The 27927-nt window shown below is 45.7% G+C and overlaps 1 protein-coding gene across 2 annotated transcripts in view; it reads left to right on the forward strand.

Moving 5' to 3' along the window:
* The window catches only part of ITGA1 (integrin subunit alpha 1), an 880323-nt gene that overhangs the window by 474721 nt on the left and 377675 nt on the right, over positions 1-27927 (forward strand). For both annotated transcript variants that reach the window (XM_085631246.1, XM_085631248.1), the window contains exon 9: positions 8128-8293. In XM_085631246.1, coding sequence (XP_085487372.1) covers positions 8128-8293 — 166 coding nt within the window. The remainder of the gene's footprint in view (positions 1-8127; positions 8294-27927) is intronic.

Below are 27927 nucleotides of genomic sequence, written 5' to 3' on the forward strand. Positions count from 1 at the left end.
TGGGCTGATTGCTGCACCACAATCTGTCTCTGCGCTGCTTGTCCATTTGGAGCTTGTCTGTATATTTCAAGATTTTTACTACATCAGTGATTGCTAGATTCTTAAGATGTGGAAATGGTGTATGTCCAGACAATGCAGGCCATTGAGACCCTTCATTACTCAGGGAATCCAACCTAACATCAAAGGGATTTCCAGATGCCTTATTCTGTGCACGTGGCTTTGCTGGTTTGTATGTATAAATTAGCCTTGAGGCAGCATGTATAGCCTCAAACATCACCCTGGAGTAAAATGTTTCACTGGCATATGCTGCGTGTGCCGCTATTACACATGTTACTGCCCCCCCTTCTCCAAAAAGAGGACACCTCTTTTCTTGAGATGTTGTGTAACTGCCTCTCAGTAATTTACTCCTATCATGACAGGAGTCACCATTTTAATTGAACAGATTCAATAAAACATGACATTCAAGAAACATATAAAACTACAGAGTCAAGCTTGACCAACCTACAATAAATGGTGCTTAATTATTTGGCCAGTAGAAGATAACCATTATTACTGCAGATGTCTCTGTGTACTTGTAATGATGGAGTTTTGAGTATGCTTATTCAAAGGTCAAAAAAATCAAAATGCCGACATCAGGTGCCATGTTGCGTAACCTTGGACTCTGGCCCAGGTCAACAAGGTTTGGTTTCCCTACCCACGGGTAGAGGGTCTGAGTTCAGTGCACCATTGCTTGAACAGGTGAGTCCAGGTTATTGAAGCCCCACACAACCCACTGAGCATACCTGCTGGTGTGGTATCCATGCTTTCTGGTTTACTAACAGTCCCATAAAGGGTTCAGGGACCAGTGGTAATTCAAACCCAATTTCATTTTTTAGCATAGCACACTCAAGCACCACACTAAGAAAAGACACTATATACATTTAAAAGCGTTTTATTTCAACAGGCTCATCCTGTTGCTTGGCACATGAGTAATAACCACACAGAATATAATTAAAGCAGCAACAAAAATAAAAATCAACAGTTGTAACATAATTAGAATGTTCCTGGAAATGTACCACCCTAAAACTACTTCTGTATACTACACTATGAGAGCACAGAGTAGCTAACTTGCCTCCTGAAAGTCTCGGGCCCAGCGCACTGCATACCTATTCACAACAGATCTCCTATGGTTATCAGACTTCAGCAGGAAGAGAGAGTGTTCCCTCGGAAGGAAAACACACGATCAGCTGGGCTCAGCTTCTCTCATCTTGGTATCGACTCTTGGCATGAAAATGTATCCTCTGATAATAACCTGGGGCGGAGGAGTCTCGAATTCAATGGTCAATCCAAGGAGTTTGTATAGTGTTGACCGCTGCCTGTTAGCCTATGTTGGGGAACTTTCCAATAATCTGAGATATACCTGTTCTAAGTCAGCATGATAATAATATGTCAACTCGGACTACATGTTTATATTGCATGTCAACTGTTAAACCTTGAAACATAGATAATTCATAGCTTATAGCAGACTTTAGTTGTCTTATTTGATAGCAAATTGTTTAGATGAAAAGATACTTTTGCAAGCTCTGCGAAAGATAACGACAGGCTGAACGTGGACCAAAATCAGCCAGACTAATTTAATGTGCTCGAAATGGAGTCTGACTTTGGGATTTTAGGACAAGCCATTCCACCAGTGGAATTCTTTAACTTTGATGTCCATCCACCAGCGGGCCTACAGGTCACAGTGAGAGTTACTCCTCGCTATTTAGGAAGGGCCGATGGTTACTGGATTTCGTTGTAAGAATCAGCCATGCAAGACATGGCAGTCCTAGACAGGGAAATGGTTTAACCAGGGGCGGCTGGTGGAATTTGAAACTGGTTGAAACTGGTGAGGCGTATGCAGAATGAATGAACACATGCGAGCGAGCGCAGCGAGCGAGTCCGACGGCAATAAGAGGGGTTCGGGGGGGGTTCTTTGGTTTCTCTCTGAGATGTAATATTATCCGGATAGGGCAGAGCAACTGACATATGCCTAAAGCCTGTCAGTATGATTGGCTTTGTCACTGGGTGTTAGCTGTTTAAGATAAATGAGTAACAACAATGATTTCTTATAAACAATTAACATTGAAAATGTTTAAATTCTGAAATTCTGAAATAGTGAGTCTGTGAATTAAATAGCATTGAGGCCTGTGGATGTAGTTTTGGCCTTCAATTATGTGTGCTTTATGTTAGACATATATCCTCTTTTTCTCTGTATATCTTGTCCATCTGCACATCTTCAACAACCCTCACTTTCCTCTTCAGCATCCTCTTTTCACTCTTCCCCGAATGCCCTTGCTCACATCTGTCACTTCACCGCCCCCAACATGCACTGCACTCCCTCAAATATAAGCACTTTAATTTCTCTTACTTTTGCCTTGCAAATATTTTGACATCAGTGTACCCCCTTCACACACATTTCCACAGAATTTCAGTTGCAAATGGAATACACAAATATTGTTCTGTGTGCTCTGCAGTCAGAGACGCCAACCCACTAACAGGCACTTTGTTTGGCTTTAGCCTTAGCGCCTGCGTGCTCAGTCAAAGCCCCTCATAAACACCTGGCATGGCTCAAGCCTCAAAGTATGCACAGAAAAAAATACAGCTAAATCAACAACATTATAAAATAGCTAACTCTTGGGGAATGCAAGATCAAGTAAACATGTAAATTAAAAGATTGTACTTATGGAGCGCTGTAAATATCAGGAGTTCGTGCTAGTATTACTCGATTGACCTACTATATTTACAATTTTGGGATGAAAGGCTGAGACCGACATGCAGGCATTAAAATCAGTGCATTGATGGTAGATCTGTACAACAGGTGCATTAACCGACTTGTATGCATAACTGGCGTTTTTTTTTTTTATCTATTTTCCGTCGCTAAATGTGTTCTCGGGACCAAGACTGTCGCGAGAATGGAATTTGCCATAAAAATATAAAATGCCCAGAAACAGAGAACAAGAGTCACTCACATTTGCTCCCTTTGCATTGTTTTGGTGCTCCTGCTATACGATTTTTTTTTATCCAAAGCAATCCTCTATTACAATACATGGCATAATTTTTCGAAAAATCAGAACACAAACAACGTCAGCGTAAATGTCTGACAGGCTGCCTATGATGTCCACGTGTGAAGTAAGGCCGGAAACTGGGTCAGCAATGCAGGAATACGCGATCTGCAAATCACCACAGTGCTCAGTGGAAAGCGTTTAACGGTTACGGGAGAATATCATGTACTCGAACATTTATGAATCTCAGCGTTGCCAACGATAACTATTACTCGGTTCACACGCTAATCCGCATGGGCACATTGTGGTGAGATATCAGGCGCGATCATGCAGGAATGGTATTCAGCTCCCTCTGACAGTATGACAGCGTGCAGATATCCCGATCTCATAAAACTAAAGATAAGACTAAGTCTTTGGCACATGACGTGAAGCACATTATGCGGTCCATTTGCACCCAAAACCTTTCATTAATTGTCATAAACATGTGCTTTTAACAATTTCATATAAATATTAAAAAAAATGCCTTTTTACAGCTTCAACTATCACCCTTTAGTCACAACCCAAAACAATCCTAGCAATATCCACCCCCTCCTTTGCAAAGTACAAATCGTTGCATACACTGATGATACTTTAGACTTTTAAAAAAAATATATTGAAAATGCAGATTTTTTGTATACGTGGAATTGCCAAATACATTATTTAAATAGCAAACATAAAAATACGTTCCTGCACTGGATGCCGAAAAGCTGTGTCCTGAAATTCACAGTTTCCCTCAATGGGGGGCTGCGTGAACAAGGCTACCTGAAGGCGGCCTTTTTTAATTACATTTTTTTCTTTTTTGGATGGTGTGGAAAACAATCAGAGTACATATAAAAAGAAAAAAGTCATTTATTACTTCATGTCCTACGTGCCCCCGGTTTTGACCAGCTCTTTGTAGCAGCCATTTCTTTTAGCGTTTTTGAAGATTTAAACACTGTTCATAATAAAGAAATGGACTGTGAAAACAGCGGTGCAACGCTTTACACAATGTCCGCTATCACTGCTCCAATCGCAGTCATGCGGGGGTGGCAAGAGTGTTAAAATACATTTAAAAATATCTTTATCCTACCTGCTGAGGTCCTGAGCACGTCCGCGCCGCATCTGGTCCGTTCGTTGGCGTCTACAGCGGTACAGCCCCTCTCAGGCTCTCAGCCAATCCTGGCGCTGCCAGCAGCGCCAGGATTGGCTTAGGGCATGGTTACTGCTCGCCCGCCTGCCCATTATGAGACTGAGGTTTGAGCCTTTGCTCAACCCTCGGTCTCCTAATGGGCATGCGCCTGCCAGAGCACACACTAGTGCGCATGACTGGGCACGGAGCGAAAATTCGCTCACCTTCCCCAATCATGCGCACTTGTGCTGCTGCCTGTTGCCACTGCCTGGTCCGTCTGACGATCATGTCAGTCAACATGACGCCGGACCGCCCACCGATGGTCCGACGTCATGCTGACTGACATGATTGTCAGTTCTCCCTCTGCTTCTTTGAACTTAAGTAAACTGATTTAGTTTACTTAAGTTCAAAGACGCCGATGCTGCGGGCGACACTGCGGGCAGGGGGGCTATGCCCCAACGCCATAATGGACGCACCGCTACTGGGTTTAACGCCTGGATGCACAGGTAGAAACTCCCTGTGCAAAAGTGCCATTAGTGTTGTGTTTTCTTGAACAAAAAAATTGCTTAGCAGATGCAACAAACACACCGCTCCCAACCGTTTTACTGGCAGAATGGTGTCTGTGCCCTTTTGTCATGTTTTTATATTTTACGCAGTCACTTAGATTCATGCTAATTCAATTCTACCACGCCCAAATCTCTCTGATTCATGCCATTCAAAGATCACACACAACACCAAATTAATTACTTTAACACATAGAACAAACAAAAACAATAATCATGCATAACAAATGGAGTAGCCTCTTACCTGACCACAAGAAAGTGCTTAGAAGCTTCATCTTAGGTAGCAAAGCACTATACACAGTAGCGGTGCATCCATTAGGGCGTTGGGGCATAGCCCCCCCGCCCGCAGCGTCGCCTGCAGCGTCGGCGTCTTTGAACTTAAGTAAACTGAATCAGTTTACTTAAGTTCAAAGAAGCAGAGGGAGAACTGACAATCATGTCAGTCAGCATGACGTCGGACTGCCGGTGGGTGGTCCGGCGTCATGTTGACTGACATGATCGTCAGACGGACCAGGCAGGGGCAACAGGCAGCAGCACAAGTGCGCATGATTGGGGAAGGTGAGCGAATTATCGCTCTGTGCCCAGTCATGCGCACTAGTGTGTGCTCTGGCTGGCGCATGCCCATTAGGAGACCGAGGGTTGAGCAAAGGCTCAAACCTCGGTCTCCTAATGGGCAGGCGGGCGAGCAGTAACCATGCCCTAAACCAATCCTGGCACTGCTGGCAGCGCCAGGATTGGCTGAGAGCCTGAGAGGGGCTGTACCGCTGTAGGCACCAACGAACAGACCAGATGCAGCACAGACGTGCTCAGGACCTCAGCAGGTAGGATAAAGATTTTTTTAAATGTATTTTAACACTCTCCCCACACCCGCGCAACATCCCTCCCCCCTTACCCCCCGGCGAGCCACGACTGTGATTGGAGCAGTGATAGCGGACATTGTGTAAAGCGTTGCACCGCTGTTTTCACAGTCCATTTCTTTATAATGAACAGTGTTTAAATCTTCAAAAACGCTAAAAGAAATGGCTGCCACGAAGAGCTGGTAAAAACCGGGGGCACGTAGGACATGAAGTAATAAATGTCTTTTTTCTTTTTATATGTACTCTGATCATTTCCCACACCATCCAAAAATGAAAAAAATTTAATTAAAAAAGGCCGCCTTCACGCAGTCAGAGGTCCCTGTTCACGCAGCCCCCCATTGAGGAAAACTGTGAATTTAAGGACATAGCTTTTCGGCATCCAGTGCAGGAACGTATTTTTATGTTTGCTATTTAAATAATGTATTTGGCAATGCCACGTATACAAAAAAGCTGCATTTTCAATGTATTTTTCTTAAAAGTCTAAAGTATCATCAGTGTATGCGACGATTTGTACTTTGCAAAGGAGGGGGTGGATATGCTAGGATTGTTTTGGGTTGTGACTAATGGGTGATAGTTGAAGCTGTTTAAAGGCATTTTTTTATATGTATATGAAATTGTTAAAAGCACATATCTACGACAATTAATGAAAGGTTTTGGGTGCAAATGGACCGCATAATGTGCTTCACGTCATGTGCCAAAGACTTAGTCTTATCTTTAGTTTTATGAGATCGGGATATCTGCACGCTGTCATACTGTCAGAGGGAGCTGAATACCATTCCTGCATGAGCGCGCCTGAAATCTCACCACAATGTGCCCATGCGAATTAGCGTGTGAACCGAGTACTAGTTATCGTTGGCATCGCTGAGATTCATAAATGTTTGAGTACATGATATTCTCCCGTAACCGTTAAACGCTTTCCACTGATCAATGTGGTGATTTGCAGATCGCGTATTCCTGCATTGCTGACCCAGTTTCCGGCCTTACTTCACACGTGGACATCATAGGCAGCCTGTCAGACATTTACGCTGACGTTGTTTGTGCTGTGCTTTTTCGAAAAATGATGCCATCTGTTGTAATAGAGGATTGCTTTGGATAAAAAAAAATCATATAGCAGGAGCACCAAAACAATGCAAAGGGAGCAAATGCAAGTGACTCTTGTTCTCTGTTTCTGGGCATTTTATATTTTTATGGTAAATTCCATTCTCGCGACAGTCTTGGTCCCGAGAACACATTTAGCGATGGAAAATAGATTTTAATTTTTTTTTTTTTAAAAAGCCAGTTATGCATACAAGTCGGTTAATGCAGCTGTTGTACAGATCTACCATCAATGCACTGATTTTAATGCCTGCATGTCGGTCTCAGCCTTTCATCCCGAAATTGTAAATATAGTAGGTCAACTGAGTAATACTAGCACGAACTCCTGATATTTACAGCGCTCCATAAGTACAATCTTTTATTTTACATGTTTACTTGATCTTGCATTCCCCAAGAGTTAGCTATTTTATAATGTTGTTGTTTTATCGGTATTTTTTTCTGTGCATTCTTTGAGGCTTGAGCCATGCCAGGTGTGTATGAGGGGTTTTGACTGAGCACGCAGGCACTAAGGCTAAAGCCAAACAAAGTGCCTGTCAGTGGGTTGGCCCCTCTGACTGCAGAGCACACAGAACAATATTTGTTTATTCCATTTGCAACTGAAATTCTGTGGAAATGTGTGTGAAGGAGGTACACTGATGTCAAAATATTTGCAAGGCAAAAGTAAGAGAAATTAAAGTGCTTATATTTGAGGGAGTGCAGTGCATGTTGGGGGCGGTGAAGTGACAGAGATGTGAGGAAGGGCATTCGGGGAAGAGTGAAAAGAGGATGCTGAAGAGGAAAGAGAGGGTTGTTGAAGATGTGCAGCTGGACAAGATATACAGAGAAAAAGAGGATATATGTCTAACATAAAGCACACATAATTGAAGGCCAAAACTACATCCACAGGCCTCAATGCTATTTAATTCACAGACTCAACTATTTCAGAATTTTAGAATTTAAACATTTTCAATGTTAATTGTTTATAAGAAATCATTGTTGTTACTCATTTATCTTAAACAGCTAACACCCAGTGACAAAGCCAATCATACTGACAGGCTTTAGGCATATGTCAGTTGCTCTGCCATTTATCCGGATAATATTACATCTCAGAGAGAAACCAAAGAACCCCCCCCCGAACCCCTCTTATTGCCGTCGGACTCGCTCGCTGCGCTCGCTCGCATGTGTTCATTCATTCTGCATATGCCCCACCAGTTTCAAATTCCACCAGCAGCCCCTGACTATACAAATGCTACATTGCAATTCAATACATGAGAGAGCCGCAAAAAATCTGCAAAATAATCCAATGTGTGGAAATAAAAATAACCAATTAGAAAGCAGTGTCAGTCAGCACTTCATTGCTTCCAGACAACTGGCACAATATTTTAGAGAATGTTCAGGGCTATACAACTGTATGAAGGTGATTGAATTTTCTGATTATTTGTTTTGTGTTTATTTGCATGTTTTAGATTCTTGGCAGCTACAACCGAGGAAACGAGAGCAGTGAGAATTTTGTGAATCAAATAAAATCAATCGCTTCCAAACCTACAGAAAAGCATTTCTTCAATGTGTCAGATGAATTGGCTCTCGTTACCATTGTTGAGGCTCTGGGAGAAAGGATATTTGCTCTCGAAGGTATGATATGTTTTGTATTTCATTTTTGTCTAGATAGAGGTTAACCGCATAGTACCTAGGCAAATTCCAAATGTATCTTACAGCAGGTTCATTTTTCCACTGAAACTAAAAGACGTGTTTATTCCTCCCTCCCTCAGATGACAAAGATATCCTCCATTTTCTCTCAGTGTTTCACTTGCATGATTTAAGGGTTTTCATTCACTAGTGTCTTCAAGGTGATTGAAGGGACACTACTGATAACCACTGTGCTTAAATATCCAAGAGCATTGGGATGGCCTGGATGTGGGGGTCTCTTAAAAACCCTGACCACGAAGACTTTTGATATCGGCCTCAGCCAGCTTTCTAGAAGATGCTCAGCCACGCCAAGGTCGCAGAAGCACAGACTCACCATACCCAAGGAATGAGGAGTAGGGGGTTGTAAATCTGTGGTTAAGGAGCTTCAATACAGTGTGATGACAATTTCTAGTTTTAATGATGCAGGAGTATGCGTTCATGGTAAATTCAGTTTGTGTAATAGTGTGAAAAGCTTACTGGAATTTTTGATGGTTGTTGGATCACAAGATCTTCAGAGCATCATGAACCATGTTCCATCTGACCTGGTACATTGTTATCACGTGGCCTCATATTTGGAGTTCCAAATGCACTACTTAATTTGATCCGACGGTTGCAGGTTGCAGGTGGGGCCATCGGCTATCATTTTTAAGGACCATCATTTATTATTTTGCTCAAAAAACTTTAAGGCCAATCAAGAGAGAAAAACACGAAAGAGGGAAAGAAAGAAGATGAGAAAGATGGAAAAACAGAGACAAAGGTAGAAAGCATGAAGGAATAATACCCTTCAAGAGTGAGACAGAGGCAGGGATTGTCTGCTGGTGGATGAAAGATCCGTGAGGTGGAATTATGCCTACACAGCTTTGAAATCCAGCACCTGGACTGGCTGTGGGCTCCTAAACTAAACTGAGGGCCCCAACAAGTATTCTTAAAAAACTAAGCAATGACCAAATGTATGACTGCTCATGAGAATCATAATGTAAGATTGTGGCAACATAAATGTGCTCAGTGAAAACCTACTCTGTTTAGTATTGAGTAGGGAAAAAGCCGTACAGCCTCACTGAAGCCAAAAAGTTACCATCACCATAATTTGTTTACGAGTTATGCCAGGAACATTCTTTTGTTTACAGTTTATGCCAGGGACATTGCCAACCAAACTAGAGTGGCAGCAGCAACCGGAAATGTTACCAGCTGCTATGCTGTCCAGGAGTGATGTACTCCTTCTCCCTAACAATTTTTAAAATTATACTTTTGTTGCTGAAGTGATGTTGTGGGTGATGTTAAAAAAAATGTTACAGTGCACATTTTTCTACCCCAGTATTGTTCGGATGGAGGTATCTAAAACACCATACTTGTCTGAGCACAAGTGTTCCCACAAGCAAACAATCAGTTATACAGTCATAACTTAATAGTTGGCCAAACACTGAGAGGGTTTAACAAGGATTATCTCAGATACAAATCTTCTAACCCAGGTGTTCGTAGTTGTTGGAAATGGTCCTTTTTGCTGGGCTATCCCCAAACTTTTTGCTTCTTCCGCCTTTGTTTTTCCTGACCCGTGGTTGTTGGCTATAGGACTCCGGGCACTTTACCACTGCTGATCAGTGCTAAAGTGCATATGCTCTCGGTATAAATTGTTACTATGATTGGTTATCCATGATTGGCAGATTTGGTTCATCAGTAGGTCCCTAGTAAAGTGCACTGAGTGTGCCAGGGCTGGTGATTCAAATGCTACTAGTGGGCCTGCAGCACTGATTGTGCCACCCACATGAGTAGCCCTAAAATGGTGTCTCAGGCCTGCCACCACAGTGCCTGTGTGCAGTTGCTAACTGCCATGCTGACTGGGCAAGTGCACCCACTTGCCAGTCCCTAAACCTTCCCTTTTCTGCATATTAGTCACCCCTATGGTAGGCCCAAGGGCAGGGTGCATTGTAAGTATAAGGTAGGACATGCCATGGTGTGTGTGGCATGTCCTAATAGTGAATTACAGCCATTTTCGTTTTTCACTATTGCAAGGCTACCTGTTCCCCATAGGCCTGAATGGACAGTTTGATTGTTACATCCTATAATCCTAACTGACCCAGGGAGCATGGTAGAAATTCGAGTTTAGTATGCCTGAACTCAGAATCATAAAATACATCTTTTAGTGGAGTTGGTTTTAACATTCTGTGTTTGAAAATACCACTTTTAGGAAGTAGGTATTTTCTTGCCTAACTATCCAAACCTGCCTCTGCTAGGTTGTGTATTCCTTGTCTGGAGTTTGAGTGACAGGGGCTGGGGAATTCCAGGGGGCTGGGAATTCCCGGAGACAGGGTGAGTCAGCACAGGGCTGAATAGAGAGATCTCCATATAGATGGGTAGGAGGAGTTGCACCTGGGACCTGAATAGGGCTGTGCTTTCCCTCCACAATGCTGGCTCCACCTCTTGTGGTGCGTCTGATGGCCCTGGCCTATACTGTCAAAGGAAAGAAGGAGTTCTGTAAACAGAGGGCTCCAGGACTGACCAGAACTGGTTCTGACTAGGTAAAGGCCTTTCTGCTTTAGACAACGAAGAGAATATTGGTATAAATACTGGGACCCAGACCCCAGAACTTTAGATCATCCTGGAATCAATAAGGAACCGCTGCCAAGGAGAAAGCTGGAAGACTGAAGAGGAAGGACTGTCCTGCTGTGTGTTTGTGGGCTGACCTGCAGTTGCTTTGCTGCCAAGGAGAGGGGAAGGACTTTGCTGTTGCTGTGTCCCCTTGCTTGAAGAGATCTCCAAGGGCCTGAGGAGAGCTGGCCTCCTGTTAAGAAGTCCCAGGAACAAAAGGACTTCACCCCCAGCTCGCCCCCTGAATTCTGCTGAGTGAGTTCTGCCCTTCCGAGAGCGATTGATCCAATTGTGGGGCCTCTGGAAGTTGTACCTGCTGTTTGGGGAGCTGGACAAGAAGAAAAGAAGAAGATCTGCAAGTTTCATGCATCGCTCACTTGCGGAGCGCATCGTCAACAGTGCAAGAAAATTCCCGTCGCCACGAAGAACGTCACAGCGCCTGTTGCCGCTGCAAGAGCCGACGCATCGTTCGCTTGCGGAGCGCATCGCCCCGGTGCGGGAAGATTCCTGTCGCTGTGAGTATCGTCGCAGAGCCTGTCGTCGCTGGGTGAGATCGTCGCACCGCTTGCTTGCAGACCACATCACGTCACTGCGAACATCATCGCAGAGCCATTGCATCGAGGGGCCGCGAGAGGAGAAGATCGACATTGCGTCGCGCATTGCCGCCACACCTGAGATCGTCTCCGCCCCGAAGATCGTCGCATCGTGCCTGTGCGAGACGCTTCCTACCGAACCTGCGCACCGGAATCCATACTAGGTATCGCCTCCCACCCCATACAGACCGGATTCATCGCAACACGTCCGCTGCATGCAGCGGGGCTGTCGCATCGCCTCCCCAGGGTCTTAGGAGTGGCGCATCACTTGTTTTTTCAACGCTGCAGCTTCCATTTGGAACTTTTGTCGCATCTACAGGTACTTTGGGCTAAACGTGACGCAACTGTGGATTATTTAGACACAAACCCTAGAACTCTTTGAAAATCATATTGTTGGGCTGTGTGTTGGATTTTTGTTGTTTTGGTCTGGTTTAGTTTAGATTAAATACTTTTATTTTTCTAAACTGGTGTGGAGTCCATTTGTGGTGTTTTCACTGTGTTACTGTGAGTGTTGGTACAAATACTTTACACATTGCCTTTGATAAGCCTGTCTGCTCATGCCAAGCTACCAAGAGGGTGAGCAGGGGTTATCTAAAGAGTGTATCCCCTTACCCTGACTAGAAGCAAGGGTCCTTATTTGGACAGTGGTACCTACCTCTGCCAACTAGAGACCCCCAGATCTAACAGTAGTTATCCTTGCATACTGTGGTATTCTGTGAGATCCCACTCTGGCCCATATTTATCAAGGTTTGCATTGCCCTTACAGCCTGGGGCTGTATTATGAATACAGTGCACTTTCCCTGTTTGCGCCTTGGCGCACCTTTCAAATGGTGCGCCGGGTGCAATAACAGTCTGCCATATTACAAATAATACATTGCATCTAGGGCAGTCACACATGTGCGCTTCCCCAGGACAGCACATTCGAGTGAAGCTGTTTAAAAGCTGCTTTATGTTTCACAGTGCAGGCGGCATCCCACCTGCGCTTTGAAGAAGAAAAAGATCCCCTTGAAGGTGACTGCATCCGCCGGCAGGGAATGTCTGAGGGTTTCATGGGACCTCCTTTTTCCCCTCCGAGGGATGCCCTTAGGAGACACACTGAAAGTGCACACCCTTTTTTGTGGCACATTTTCAGTGTGCCTCTTAAAGGCATGTTTGCCTCTGCTCCTGCATCCATATTATGGTGTGGCGTAGAGGCAAACTGATTCCCTTGTTCACATGAGACAACGCCTCCGTGCATATATGGGAGTGTCCTTTTATGATATCACTGGTGCTACATGTGCGCCATCGCTATCTGTATTACAGAAGGGGAAGCACAGGCATTTGTGGCCCTCTCTGTAACAACATTGCGCCCCGTGGGTGTACAAAGTGGGCTCACAAGCCCGATGTGCCTTCGAGGTATAATGTATAATATGGCCCCCGGGACTCGGGGATTAGGAGGGCCTGTATTACCTTACCCAGGCACATGGCCAGTACCTTGGCCATGATCTTTATGTCTACCCTGAATAAGGAGATCAAGCAGTAGGTAGCACACTCCAAGGGCTCTTTGCCTGCCTTGGGGAGAAGCGGACTAGTGGTCTTATTGGAAATTGCTGCCAGGGGGCCTGTGGCTTCAGCCTCTTGGAACACTAGTGTCAGGTGGGTAGCTAATAGGCCTTTCCTCACTTTGTAGTGTTCACCCAGGAAAACCTTCTTCCCTTAGGGAGTTACATGTGGGGTGAGCCTCAATGGCCTCAGCGACTACCTCTTCGGTGAAAGCCTCCAACAATAGTGCCTGCCACTTGTTGAAGAACACCAGGCAGATGCAGAAGGCCAGAAAGGCATTTGTCTGTATGGGCATGGCATTCTGTTCTGCCACATAAAGGGAGGTATAGAAGGAGGTGAAGCTGGAAGCTTTTTCACAGTGGTGCACAAGCAGGGTCCCCAGCTGATCACGTATCACCAGCATTGCCATTTGGGATTTTCTCAGGTCCAGTTAGGCAGCTAAGAGTCTACCAGGCTTTTCCCATTATCGTATTGCTGCCATAATAGCTTGACTAAGGCTTTCTCAGCAGCCCTAGTGAAATATGAGTTCAAATGGATTTTGGCAAACTCTAGTTTCTTGAGAAGAGACTGGGTGGGGGAGATCATATATTGCGCCCTGAGGGTGTGCACCTCCACCTTCAAGGGGGTGTGATCAGAGCGAGCCTCAAGCTCTTGCTGTGGCGGGAATGTGCTTTAATCTAATTAAATCTTTAAGAAAGTCTTTTGACTTCCTTCACTAGCTGCCAGAAAAACAGTAACTTTCACTCTCATCACATCCAGGGTCGACTACTGTAATAGTCTCTATGCAGGAGCCTCGAAACCAATACTCCACAAACAGCAGATGGTGCAACATGCGGCGACAAGACTTGTGATGAAACTCCCCAGACAGAGTTCTACTTTTGCAGCTTTTAAAACTTTACACTGGTTACCGGTACACAAAAGGAACCTCTTTAAGATCCTTATACTGGTCATCAGCGCATTCAAATGACCTAAATACTTGACTGCCAGATTCAATCAATTACAATCCAAACAACCTTGAGATCGTCTCACATGAATCTTATCAAACCTAGGCCTGGGCGGAGTTTGCGGAGTTCTTCTATGCCAAACTCCACAAAGTTACCAAAAAACTCTGCTGCGCTACATGGAGTTCCACAAGCGGTGGAGTGCGTTTGGTCATGACGTTCATGTTGATTTTCAGCGCCAGGTGTTTGTCACACGCTGTACCATCAGTGCAAACAGCACAATATGCAGCACAAGAGGGCTGTGCTTCTTTTCTTGCTGCTCGAGTTGATTTTCTACCTGAGCAGCAGATTTCTCAACGCGAACGGAAGGTTTCTCAAGACAACCTCTCACGACCATCCGCGAATGCCCGCGTTTTGAAATCTCACTGCAGAGTTTTCTAGAACTCTGCACGCTGCACGGAGTGCTGAAAACTGTGCAAATTGAGTGGAGTTCGCCACCTAAGCCTACTCAAGCCCCCCTATTTAGACTTAAAACCTGAGTTGGCACATACTTCTCTGTACTAGGATCCAAGGCCTGAATCAACTCTCCAGCCCTTTGCAGTTCACAGAATCGTAAGCCCTATTCAAAAAGCACTTGAAGATCTGGCTTTTCCTGGCCCCTAATGCTCTCTGTCACTCTCTCATCTCCTACTTTCCTCTTAATTTTCCTCTCATCTGGATTACCAGATGCAAACTGTAGCACCAGGATGCTCCACTGCAGTAGCAGTGCACTTTAAAAGTTTCCAACTCATTTACTCATTCTTAAGGTTTGCGGTTGCTGTGTCTGCCATCATTGCACCCCGGAGTGTCGCCTAGCTGGCTGCCCATAATACTGTGTGAGCCCTCATTGTCAGAGAAGTAGGACTGAATATGTGAGTGCAACAAAATTTTACCCTCAGGTGACTGGTAAGCAAAGTCTTGCATGCGCCATTGGCAGGGGGCAGCACAGCAGGCCCAAATTTAGCTCCAGCAACACCGGCTTATGGTCAGCGAGGCCCACCTCTAAAATGTCACAGCAGGTGACATGGGATATGAGCTGGCTATGGATCATTGAATGATCAATATATTAAGTCCTGTGTGGGCAGGAGAAGAATGTCCGTTCTGGTTACGCAGGTGCAACAGTCGACACACGTCCACAAGTGCATGGGCCTTTTCTAGGTGCATGAGGAGTGCCCTGTTGTGGGTATCACCCCTATATGACCAGTCCAAGAATTGGTCTGGCACCAAGACCCAGTCCTCACCCAGAAGCATGGGGTTCTTACTGTGGAAGACAGGCACCTAGAAAGTTCGGTCAGAAAATGAGATTTGCTGGTGGTGGGGGCATAGATCGACCCAACTACAGCTGTTCTATCTAGGATCTGCAACTAAGCCAGCACCCAGTGACCCTCTTCGTCTGTCCACGTCTTGAGTACCTTGCAGGGTAGAGATTTCCATAGGAGGATGGCCTTCCAGCATTTATTTGAGCAGGTGCTTGAAGGGGAGGTCATGCCGTGGTCGTGACTGCTCTACTGCTTCTAATGACTGCACCTGCCCATTCCCGTTTGAGCTTAGTTGATTCCACATGGGAAAGTTGAGTCTTGTGCAGTAGCTCCATGTCTACCAATTTGGTATATAGATAATGTAGGATCTTTTTTACTGGTGTGACAGGCCCACCAGGGAGTGGATGAGAAGAGGGGAGGTCTTAGTGGAGCACTGCCTTACCGGCCCACAAGGGAGAAGGAGAGCCAGAGGGGATGTGGGCAGGGCCTTTGGAAAGGAATCTAACTTGGAGGGTGAGGGGAAACCAAACCCGGAAACCAAAGGGTACTGAGGTCTAAACTTTGGGGCTCAGCTTGAACACGCACTAGCAACACCCACCTGACACCCTCAGTGAGGAACATTGAGGACGAATATGAGACTGGCCCAACTCTGCTGGTGTAGGGGACCTCCATCGAAAGTGAGGGCCAAGTTAAAGCAAGGGCAGCTGCTGAAGCACTCCGAGTCAGGTGGACAGAAGACTCCCAGGCCACCCCCTGTGTCTACCCAAGGTGACATTGCCTGGTGTATGTCATCCCGGAAGGGGGGCTTAGATGCCCCATCTCCCCCGTGTAGGGGGCATCAAGCCTGAATAAGGGGGTAGCTAGCGGGGCAGCTGGTGCCAAGGCAAACCCAGAGAAGGAGTGAAAGGAAGGTAAAGAGTGAAATCAACGTGGCAAAAGTCTGTACAGTATGACTAGGTCTCCCCACTGGTATCAATGATATTATCTCCCTGCTTCAAGAGTGATCTAATTTGTCTCTGTCTCTTTCCTTGTGCAATGCTTCCACAATCTGGTGTAGGCCCTCTTGGTCAGATATCCTCCACATTGGCCTCATCGTGCATATGTGACTGGGTTGATACCTGGGTTTCCAGGGTGGGGGCGGCAGGCGATCCTCCTGGGTAGCAGATGCCCAACACAACCCATTGTTGTGTCCATAGCAGGGTCCCCCAAAGAGTCTAATAACAGTTCAAGGGCCCCTAGGTCCATGAAGCCTCTTGAGAACCCTTCAATAATCACTACCATTTGTGCAGGTTTCTTAAGGCAGTATTTAATGCTTCTACGCTGCAGGTGGGAACAGAGGGCCAAGAATCATTTGCGTTTAGTGCTGGTAGCCGCGGAGTCATCTGCTGAGAAGGAGATGAGGTTACTGCCAATGAGAAGGGGGGCAATGGGGCACCAATGCTCAGAGATTGTCCCTTGAGTGCTAGTGATGTATGGTGCATGCTATAGTGTGACATGGGGTATTAGACTGGGAGGCTCAATGAGCTCAAACCCAATGGGCCAGCTAAAATTCCAGGGTTCGTGCAGGTGAAGATGTAGCAGTTCGAGTAGCAGATACGTGAGGTAGTCCACCACATCAGACTTCTCAACCCCCACTGGAATGCCATAAATCCTAAAAAGTGTGAAGCAGCAATTCAATGCAATTCAGTGTTTCTACCCCAGTCCGGCTAGTGATCTTAATAGCCCTCCATGTAGCCCAACCTGTGGTTCACTTTGTCTAGGTGAAAATGAAGGGAGGACACCTCCTGCTGGACAGACGTTTCCCCAGCCAACATCTCATTGGCTGAGATTTCCTTAAGGAGGATCTCCATGTTGGCTGCAGCTTTGTCCGGAAGAGGGAGGTTTGTTGGTAATTGTGAGCGACGGACTGCTTCAGAATATAAGAGCTGGCAGGCTGTCCAGCTCCGAGTTGACATGTTGCACAGACAAGGGCAAGTGGGTTCAGGCCACTATCCCCACAGCTGATGAATGGGCTCCAGGGACACAGGCAAGAAATAGAGGTCAGCGGGATGACCGGGGGTCACCACGGGCAGGAGGGAGGAGATAGTGCAATGGATTACCATCCGTGCCGGGAACCCTCTGCAATTGCCAGCAGTTTGTCCTTGTGTCAGCCCTCTGGAGGGGAAGGGGGTTACAGGCCCAAAATCTAGGTAGTAGATCCACGAGGGACTGCACCCTGAGAGTGTGTCCCTAAGGAAGAGATGTAGTTGCCGCCAAATAATTGAGGCCCCAGAAGGCTCAGAAGGTCCTCCAGTTGTGTTACTTGCTGTAACCAGGGATTTCTAAGCTGTCTTCAACCCCATGAATGCATCACAAGATGAAGGAATAGTGGCAAGCGGCCCCCTCAGAGGATACCAGCTCCAGCCCCTCCGGAACAGCATGAGGGGAGGTGATGCCGCTCACAAGTGAAAGGACAGACCCTCTGCAGCTGTCACTAGGCTGGTTCCCTGTCCACTCCCTGTTGCTGGTCGGCCGTGGAGAAGGGAAGAGGGTGAGGCCACTGCACTGGTAGCCAGGGCACGTCACTCCCTGAGCAGCTCTCTTGAAGTTGGGTGGCACTCCAGAGGGGCCTTTCTGTGGCACCAGCAGGCCAAGCAGGAGGAGTCTGGCATGGATGGATGGGGAAGAGGGAGGCAGCGTGTGACACTGTCCAGGCAGGAGCTATGATCACCTAACTTTCCATTTACCAGGACTGCGTGGAATGGCAGCTCTTGTTGTCAGGCAGGCCGACCAGCTCGGGCAAGGCTGGGGGGTTCTCAGTAGTCTCTGGAGCTCATAAAGCATGGTCCAATTCTCTCAGGAATGCACTCAGGATATGCGTGGGGTGCAGTGTGAGGCAAATGCATTAGTGATGGTAGAGGGGAAGCCCTCCACGCGGTCAGGCGAGGGGCACCACATTGATGCCTGCACATAACTATGACATCTTGGTTGCCTCAAACACCCACCTTGTGTTCTCTTAGTTCAAATCTTCTGGATTCAAGCTTTATCAGTGGTGATCGCCAACACTGTCTACATGATTTATCGCAGTGTAATAACAACCCACCTTACTGCTTTCAACATATGTTTTTCACAACAAATAATTCAGTCCCACTGCCTTTGTCATAACCTTTCATAATAAACAGATCAAACCCCTGGCATCTGGCATAACATTTTTCAATTAATCAATCAGTTGTATTGTGTTAATTATTGTCTGGTCACCATTACCAAATTAGGCCTAAAACATACGTTTTTACACATCAGGCATATAGACATAAAACTACAATTATGTATACATTAGAGTTGGAAAAACAATATGCAACCTATTCTAAGAGGGATAAAAGGATTATCGCAAAGTGTTGGACCTGGCCCTCTGTTTATTGACACCCTCATACTTATGCCTTCACCCCTCCTTTTTGTGCTGAATTCATTTTTGTTGTCCTTAGGACTCTGTGCACTTTACCACTGCTAACCAGTGCTAATATGCTTGAACTCTTTCCCCAAAACATGGTAAAATTGTCTTATAACTGATAGGCATATTTAATTTACCTTTGAGACCCGTATAGAGTGGTATACCACATACCAGGGCCTGTAAATGAAATGCTACTACTGGGCCTGCAGCACTTATTGTGCCACCCACTTAAGTCGCCCATTAAAATATGTCCCATGCCCGCCATTGCAGCCTGAATGCAGTTTTAAACTGACAAATCGGCTTGGCAATATAACCCTCTTGCCAATCCTTACACTCCCCTTTTATAGCATATAGGTCACTCTTAAGGTAGGCCCTATGTAGCCCATAAGGCATGTGCATTGCAATTAAACAACCGAACATGCACTTTACTTTACATGTCTTGGTAGTGAGAAACACCTAAATGCATGTTTCACTATTGTGAGACCTACCTGTCCCATTGGATAACACCGGGCTGCCATATTACATTTAGTAAGGGCTAACTTTTGATTCTGAATAGGTAAGCATTTTGTGTTTGGTGTCTATGAAATTGTCGTTCCAAATCCTCTTTAATGGTAAAGTTGGATTTTATATTGCAATTTAGAAAATGCCACTTTAAGAAAGTTAGCATTTTCCTACTCTTTCTATCTGGTGCCAGCAGGCTGTCCTAGGTCAAATGACTGGGTGTAGTTGACAGTTGGACTTTGTGAACTGCTCCCAATCACTCATTAGAGGGATTAGGAGTGTCTGAATGGGCCATCTGCTGGCAAAATGGGGGACAGAACTGGGCCTAGCCCCACTTGCAGCAGAATAGGCTGTGCTCTGCCTTCATGCAAAGGACTTGTCACCATTGCATTGTCCCTGCAGCCAGTTTGGAGCCAAGGCAGGGGAGTCATCAAATTCCAAGAACGTCAAAGGGATTTCTGCAGAAACTTCTGCTTCAAAGAAGGCACCAGATATAAAAATAGAACCCTAAGACTCACACTGAAGTTCACTTTCTGAACCTACAGATGGACTCTCAGAGGACTGCTTCTGCTGTGGCTTGCTGCATACTCCTCAAAATTGCTTTTCTACACCTAGAAGGACTGCTTTGTTACCTGGAGCCTGCCTTGAATTGTCGGAAGCATGACCTGCTGCTTGAGCCCTGCTTCATCACATGAACCCAAGACTAACAAAGTGAATCCAAGGGCTAGTTTACTGGGCTCCTGTTCAGATACACAGGGACATAACAGGTTACCATCATCTTGAACGTTCACCAGGATCCAGCCTGTGTGAGTCCTAACACCTCCAAGTGGTGCCCCTCGTGTCCTGGACCCCTGGTGGTGGTGCTAAGGAGCCCAGAGTGCCCAAAACGAAAACTAGCAACTTAAAAGGAATTCTACCAAAAAATGCTCAGAGAACCAAGACGAGACTGGAACCAACCTGCTCATTGATCCACCCAAAGTACATCTCTAGTCGGGCTGAATTTCTTCTCTGCAGTAGCAAATCCTGTTCAGCGACTTCTCACAGAAGTGGTATCTAGCCTCGCGGAGCCCTCATCGGCTACAGCCTGCTGCTTCATTCCACTGAAGATTTCTGACTTCCTAGGAAGTAACTAAGTCCGAACATAGAAATCTTCACCGAGGCATCATCCAGCAGCTCCCCGGCGAAGACGCTCCCACTTCAGACACTGCCTGACCAACTGAACTTTGTCTTCTCAGAAAAGTTTCTTATAAAATTTGGTCTAAGTCCGAAGGTAAGCTCTGACTGGGCCTAATTGATTTCTTGTATCTGACCCGCGCTCCATCGCAGTCAGCCATATTTTTCAACTTTGACCTGGTCTTGCGCCACTGGATGTTTGCGGTTGGCGCTTTGATCTTTTAAGCACTAGTGTTTACTAAAAAGTTAAATATTTCATAACTCTACTTCTATTGATTGATTTTTTGTAATGTTGGTGTTAAAAAAGGTAACAAATTGTACTCTGGTTTTTCTAAATTGGTGTATTAGTTTTCTTGTGTTGTGTTTTCACTTTAGTACTGTTTAAAGTGCTGCAGAAAAAATTTACACATTGCCTCTAAGTTAAGCCTCACTGCTTTGCTACCAGAAGGTTAAGCACAGGCTAATTTGGGGTTTGCTTGTGACTTCACCCGGACGAGGATTGTGGTTGCTGATGAGTAGGGTTTCACCCCCTCAACCAATAATTCAACCTCTCACATTAGTGTTCGGCAATGTGGATCAGGACTTGTGTTTGTGCAATGTCATACAGTGATTTGTGTAACACAAAGTTTGCATATAAATAATTTGACACCAGAGTTGACCTCTTTTTAAATTCTTCCTAGTTTTCTATTGGCTCTTTTCTTAATTTAAGTGCCCTACTTTCCTTTTTGCATGATAGAGATGGATCTGATCAACATTGACACCCTCAGCAGGGCTTAGCTGCTGAAGATCTACAAGGAGAATGGCAGAAGGCAAGCAGGAAGGCTACCAAACTGGATCTCCAGGTAGCCATTTGAGTCTTTGAGGAAGTTAAAGATGGTAGACCACCACAGAGAAGGATGCCGAGGATATTGGGACCCAGACCTGGGTCCTGAGTTGCAGGGAGAGCCCAACTCAGCCACAGCGGATGCCCATGATGGGGCAAGGAGCAGTGTGTCTGCCAGGGGTCTGTCCTCAGAGGAGCTGGAGGACATAGAGGCAGAGATGGAACTCAGTATACAGCTGTACAAGATAAAGCTGGAAGCAGAGGAGATGAGAGCTGAGGCAGAGAGGACCTTTGCTGGTACATCAGATGGATCTGAAGAAGCTGGAGTTCAAAGCCAAACGGATTCCAGAATTCCCTCAGTGTTCTTAGGAACAGGAACTGGTGCCCAATTATGTGGTAGGAGACTATATAAACAAGTGGGTTTCTCCATATGAGGTAACTCTATGGTTACACAAAGTTCCAGAGGAGTACTCGAGGTATAGCTTATGAACCCACATGCCTACAGTGGGGAGGGACACACTTCTCACACTTGAGGTACATGATCAGACAAAGTATACCCCCATAAAAACCACACTTGTTGCTAAATTTGGGCTGACCTCTGAGAATTACCATCAGAGGTTCAGGGACAGCCACAAACTCCCAAAGACAGTCTTGGGTGAATTTCATAGACTACTCCAGCAAGGAACTGAATGGCTGGGTGAGGGATAGCAAAGTGGATGATTATGTTTAGCTGTGCTACTTAATCTTGAGGTAGCACATGCTTGTTACCTGCTTTACAGAGCTGTGCCTGCACCTAGTGGAAAGTAAGCTCTCTAACCCGAAAGAGCTTGTTATGGGGAAAGATCTCTGGATCCACACCAGAGTGTCTAAGATGGTACATAGGAGTGACGACAAGAAGAGTGTTTCAGGTTTCTCCCAGCAGAGTGAGGGGGAGGTCAAGGATGACACAGACATTTCCCATATTAAGGTGGGGGAAAGGGTTCCCATGCCCCTTCTGGGAAACAGGGGAGGGTCTGGTGGGCAGTGGCCCTGGACACCCCATTTCCAACCCAGCTGCTTTCATTGTTCTTAGCTAGGACACAAGCAGGGGGACTCTGTCCTAGGAAACCACCCACTGGTGGGACCTCTATAGGGAGTCCAATATGGCCTTAGGGGTAAATAGTGCCCAGGGACAAGAGGCAGACCATGCCCTAAGTTCACTCCATTGGGAGTTGAACTCAGAGGGTAGACTTGTAATACCCAATGGTTAAAATCTTCACTTCTACCAGGTCAAGGTGAATTGGGTCCCTGTCACTGCTCTGAGGGACATAGGGCCACCAAGATCATAGTATTGGAAAGTCTAGTTTCCCCAGAGCAGTACAACGGCGAGGTATGTAGGGTAACTCAGGCCCAGGGGCATGACTTTTTCTGCCTCATGACCCTAATGACCCTGAATTGGAATCGGTAGATGACCCACAAAAGGGTCATAGTTAGTCCCCAGATGCTCATTGATTGAATTCTGGAAAATGGTGTCAGGGGAGCTAGGAAGAGTGGCCGCTCAGTAAAGTCAGAATTCTAGGGGCACCACTCCCAAAGGGGACTCATCCCCGACCCTTACTCAGCCTCAGGGTACAGACCGGTGGCTGGGTGGCCAGTCTCATGCTACCACCCCTGGACTGGTGGAAAGGAGAGTGGAAGAAGGGTGCCTAATACCCAGGGTCATTGCCAGGCCAGAGATGCCTGGACGGCCTGGGGCCTGGCTCTTGACCTTGACAGCTGGCAGTGCCCTCTGTTGATTTCCTGTCCTTATGGGCAGAATTTTCCTTGGGTAGGGACAGAAGTCTGACCCAAGGGTGGAATGGACCACATCACTTTGTTGGCCTTTGTGATACTATCTGCCTACTGGAATGCATCTTTGAGCAAGTTAAGTTTAGGTGCTGCATAGATGGGGTCCAGATGTGAGGAGAAGGGTTTCCCATGGGTTAGTTCAGTGGCTCAGGAGAGTGTAGACAGAGGAATCCAGACAAATTCAGAAAGCCACAGTACTGATAAGGGCCTCTGCTTTAAAGGGCCGTTGTCTATGTTCTATCGCCTATGCAGTGAAGCCCATCAAGGTAATGATTAGTCTCCCGGAGCTTTTGGCCCGAAGTGTGTCGTGTTGGACCTGGCCCTCTCCAGTGCTAAAGATATTGTGCTCTCTTACACCACATACCCAGGTCCTGTATATTAAATGCTACTAGTGGGCCTTCAGCACATATTGTATATATGCAAATCTATGGTAGTCTGTCAGTAGCCCATAGGGCAGGGTGTATTGTAATTAAAAGTTTGGACATGTACTTTTAAGTTTTACATGTCCTACTAGTGAAAAACCCCTAAATTCATTTTTCATTACTGTGAGGCCTACTTGTCCATTAGGCGAACATTGGGTTGCCTTATTACATTTAATAAGGGTTAACTTTTGATTTGGAATGGGTAAGCATTTTGTATTTGGTGTCTATGAAATTGTAATTCAAAATCCTCTTCAATGATTTAGAGTGAAGTCTCTCCCTGCGTACATTTTCAAGCTGTATACATAGCCAGTAGAGCTCCCACACAGCATGTACAATCCCATAGCAAGCTCTTTTGCTTGCAGTGTCCTGCCTGAACAGCAGACACCCTTATATAGGATCAAGAACTCATCAGTGGCCTTATTCTTTCCAGGAGTAAACATTTCTGAAACCCTGGCAGACAAATGTCCCACAATAGGCCTAATTTTGAACAGCCTGTCATGATCTGGATGGTCCTGGGGCAATTCAGCAGAATTTTCATTGAAATGCAGCATATGCTGCAATACCAAAAAACTATCTCTGCTCATGAAGATGGGTGTTACCCAAACCGTGCAAGTAGACCAGTACGACTGCAAGCTTGATTTGTGCACAAATCCATTTTCAGCGTAAGGCCCAAAAATATCTTCAACACCTCAAGTGAAGTGAGAGTCCATCGGTGTGCCCTAGAATGAGGCCTTAGATTGCCCATCAGAAATTATTCAGCACACTTATTTGTTTGCTGCACAATTTGCTCAAGTCAACATCCAAAAAGACATGGACAAAATGAAATTAGCAAACAATTGGGTGTATTGATTTTACATCCAGTGTCGCCAGTTAACGCCAGAATTTGGGTCTGAACTACATTGGCAGGCTACCAAGATTGCACTCTGTCTGTGCTAGCCGCTGCACGTGCCTGTTCTCTAGGTTGGTCTACCCTGCTATTGTTCTTCGCTGCACTGACTATGCTTGTGAAGAGACAGCATGACTGCCATCATCATGTCCCTCAGAATCTCTGGAAGATGAGTCGCGGGCAAACTCAACCCGAAGGTATTGGTTCACTTCACATGACCACTAGTTACATTACACGTGATCATATTCATTTTTTTGCGCCACCGAAGGGAAGGCAAACACCTCCATGGCCCAACAAAATATGCCCCTGGGGGTCGGCCCTTATGCAGAATGGGCAGGCTACCATACTTACTTTTTTCATTTAGTGCAAACTCAACCCAAAGGTATCAGTGCGCTTTACATAACCACAAGTTACATTACACAAAGTCATTTTCATATTTTTGGACATGGAGATGTTTGCTTTCCCCTGGTGGGTGGTGCAATCACTCCTCCCACGGGATAGCAAGCATTTTCATAGCCAAAACAGATTTGCCCCATGGTGGTTGACCCATGTTCAAAAAGGGCCGGCCCCATAGTTATGTTTTTAATATAGGGCAAACTAAACCCACCGGCATTGATGCATTTTACATGACCACTAGTCAGGGTTGGACTGGCCTATAGAGCAATCAGGTAGTGCCTGTTGGGCTGGTCTGGCAGGTCAGTGTGTGGGCTGGTTTGTTAGCAGTTTATTGGCTTGTTGTATGGCCAGATTGGCCGTTTTTCTACTGTTCATTTCCTTGATATTACCACAACTGCTGCCTGCAGCAAACTAAAATGCATGGATTTTTCCATATCCTATCCTATAACCTATTCAGCGTGTATTTACAAGTGCAAAACTGGCCTATTTTGCAAAAAAAGGCCACTATTCTAGCTATCTGATTGCTAATTGGGGCCACTTTTATTTTAGTGCCTGGTCCTATTTTTGTCCCAGTCCGACCCTGCCAACAGTAACATTACACAAAGTGTTTGTTTTTTTGGGCCATGGAGATGTTTTCTATCCCCTGAGTGGTGCTTTTAAACCCCCCAATGTTGTGTAGTTCCCACTAATCCGTAGGATCTGCGCGTTTGTTGGACAACATAAACTTAGGGTGAGGTGCCTAGACCGATTCCAAGCCCCCTTCCAGGATATGGCGACCACTAGCTCAAAGTGCCACCATAAACCTCCTCATCCTACCAGGGAGCAAATGGTTTCTGGCAAATACTGAACATGACAACCCGGATCTGTCAGGTATCGTGGTAACAGATCCGAACCTCTTGCTCAGTCACTCATGCTTACTTGCCCTCAGGGGAATATACAGAGAATACACAGTGGGTAGTTTTCAATATATTAATTGAACCAACGTTATTCTTGTATAAAATACATGTGCTGCGATACTCAGTAGACAGAAGCAGATGAAAATGATTACAAGCAGCAAAAGAGTAAATAGTAGATACAGTTCTACCATGTTGGTAAAACAGTGTATACATGCAGGCATTTAAGAAAGGTAATAATCAGGCATACTCCTACTATGCAAACCCTATTCGGTGTGTACCTAGAGTGCGAGTAGGTGTAAAGCCAAGAATCCCCCCAAGGAACGACCCAACCCCATTACCTGGCTGGAGGGAATGTAGGACCCCTTCTTGGTCAAACTAGATAACCCTCATGGAGATGTCAGACCACTGTGTTGTGATTTCTTAGCATGCAGGGACCCTCGGTGTCAGCTGAAGTGCCTCCTTTGCTAATCCTATGAGATGCTGATTATTTATAACAAAAAGCGTCCTCACGATGTACGTATAGATTAGCAATGTTATAGATATGTAGATAGCCCTGTTGCCGTGTGGATGAAGATAGAACGACATTTGTACATTTGTACCTAAAGGCCTTGTAGTTGGTGTTTGAGGAAGTATGATAATTTTATTTGAAGCCAGATGTGTAAGCAGAAGTAGTTTCAGAGAAAAACGAATCCAACATTGTCATGCACGAGGATATGTGCAAAAGGTCACAGTAGGAATGTTATTGTGAGAAAGAGGACAATTAAGAAAATGTGCAGCTTTGCTTCATGGGCCTAACCAGGGCACATAATCCCAGGGGATAGCAAATATCTTCTTAGCCAAAATAAAATATGCTCCTTGGGGGTCGACCCATATGCAGAAAGGGCCGACCCCCCCATAGTTATGTTTTTAGCGGTAACTCAAAGGGATTGGTGCACTTTATATGACCACCAGCTACATCACAAAATGCATTTATTGTGACCATGGAGATGTTTGCTTTCCCGGGGGAGAGGAGGATGGAATGAAACCCTGCCAGGGAAAACCAAACATGTCCATGGCCACCAAAATATATGCACCCCAGTGGTTGGCCCATATGGAAAAACTACCCACTCAGCTTACTTGTTTATTGTTGTCAAAGAGGTTTGGTTTCCCCTGAGCGGGGCAATTGCACCCCCCCAAGGGAAACCGTACCGCTTTTGAGAAATACACTTTCCACTGGGGGGGGGGCTTGGTCCTTGTACCAGGGGATGTGACAAATTCCTGATGTCTAGTGGTATTCCTGCTCATTGATCTCGGTGGGACCGAGATCCACAAGCAAGGAAGGGGTTTGTGAAAGACATCGCTGGAGACTCTCTCCTTTCCAACAAAACTTCCTCAAAAATGGAGATAGAAACCCCCACTAGGCGGGGAAGTAGTTCTATTAGTTGCTGTTTCCCTCCTCCGGAGGGGGTTTGTGATGTCAGTGCACCTCGTGGCGAGCTGAAGTCACAAATGGGTGTGGAAATGTGTGGGGGCCAAAGTGGAAAGGATTCCATTTCAGCCCGACCCTTGAGCAATATTTAAGGAAATTCCAGTGCAGGGACCAGAGGTTTCTTTAAAGCCCTGTCCAGTGCCGGGCAATGGCTGACAGACGCACTGGTGAGGTGGTGTGGGTGTCGGCTGCTGTTTGACGCCCGCAATAAAAGAGTTAAAGACCTTTTTTTACTTATCATGTGCTTTTTGCTACAGAAATGTCAGACTTACTCCTTTCTCATAATATTTCATATTAAACAGATCAGACCTATGGCACCAGCACTGAAAATCTACACACAAAAGAAGCTACCCTGACTAAATAATGTGAAGGACTGTCCTCACACACCACCAGGTGTCATGCTTCATCATTGGCAGTCCTCGCTCTCTAGAAACCGCGTTTGGTAGAGAGCGGGCCTTCACCTGAAGACAGAAAGGCACTTCTAAGAACGAAGTGGGGGGCCCATGATAAAGTGAGAGGTTAAAAATGAATGCAAACGCCAAATACAATTTATTTGTTAGTTGTTTGCTTAATATTAAAAGTAATGCGTGGGGACCTGGGGGTTTAGTACCCCATCCCCATCCGAGTCGTCCAACATGTTTCTGTCGTGTAGGGCCGGAGGGTCCATGGCATTCATCAGGGCGATATATAGGAGCTCCTATCTAATCACTTCAGATTAAGATATGACCACCAAGTAGGATAACCTTTGTCAATCTCTACCCAAAAATCTGGAATTTCCTTGAAACATGTAAAATAAAGGTT

This window comes from Triturus cristatus, chromosome 2_1, assembly GCF_964204655.1.
Source record: "Triturus cristatus chromosome 2_1, aTriCri1.1, whole genome shotgun sequence".
Classification (NCBI taxonomy): Eukaryota; Metazoa; Chordata; class Amphibia; order Caudata; family Salamandridae; genus Triturus; species Triturus cristatus.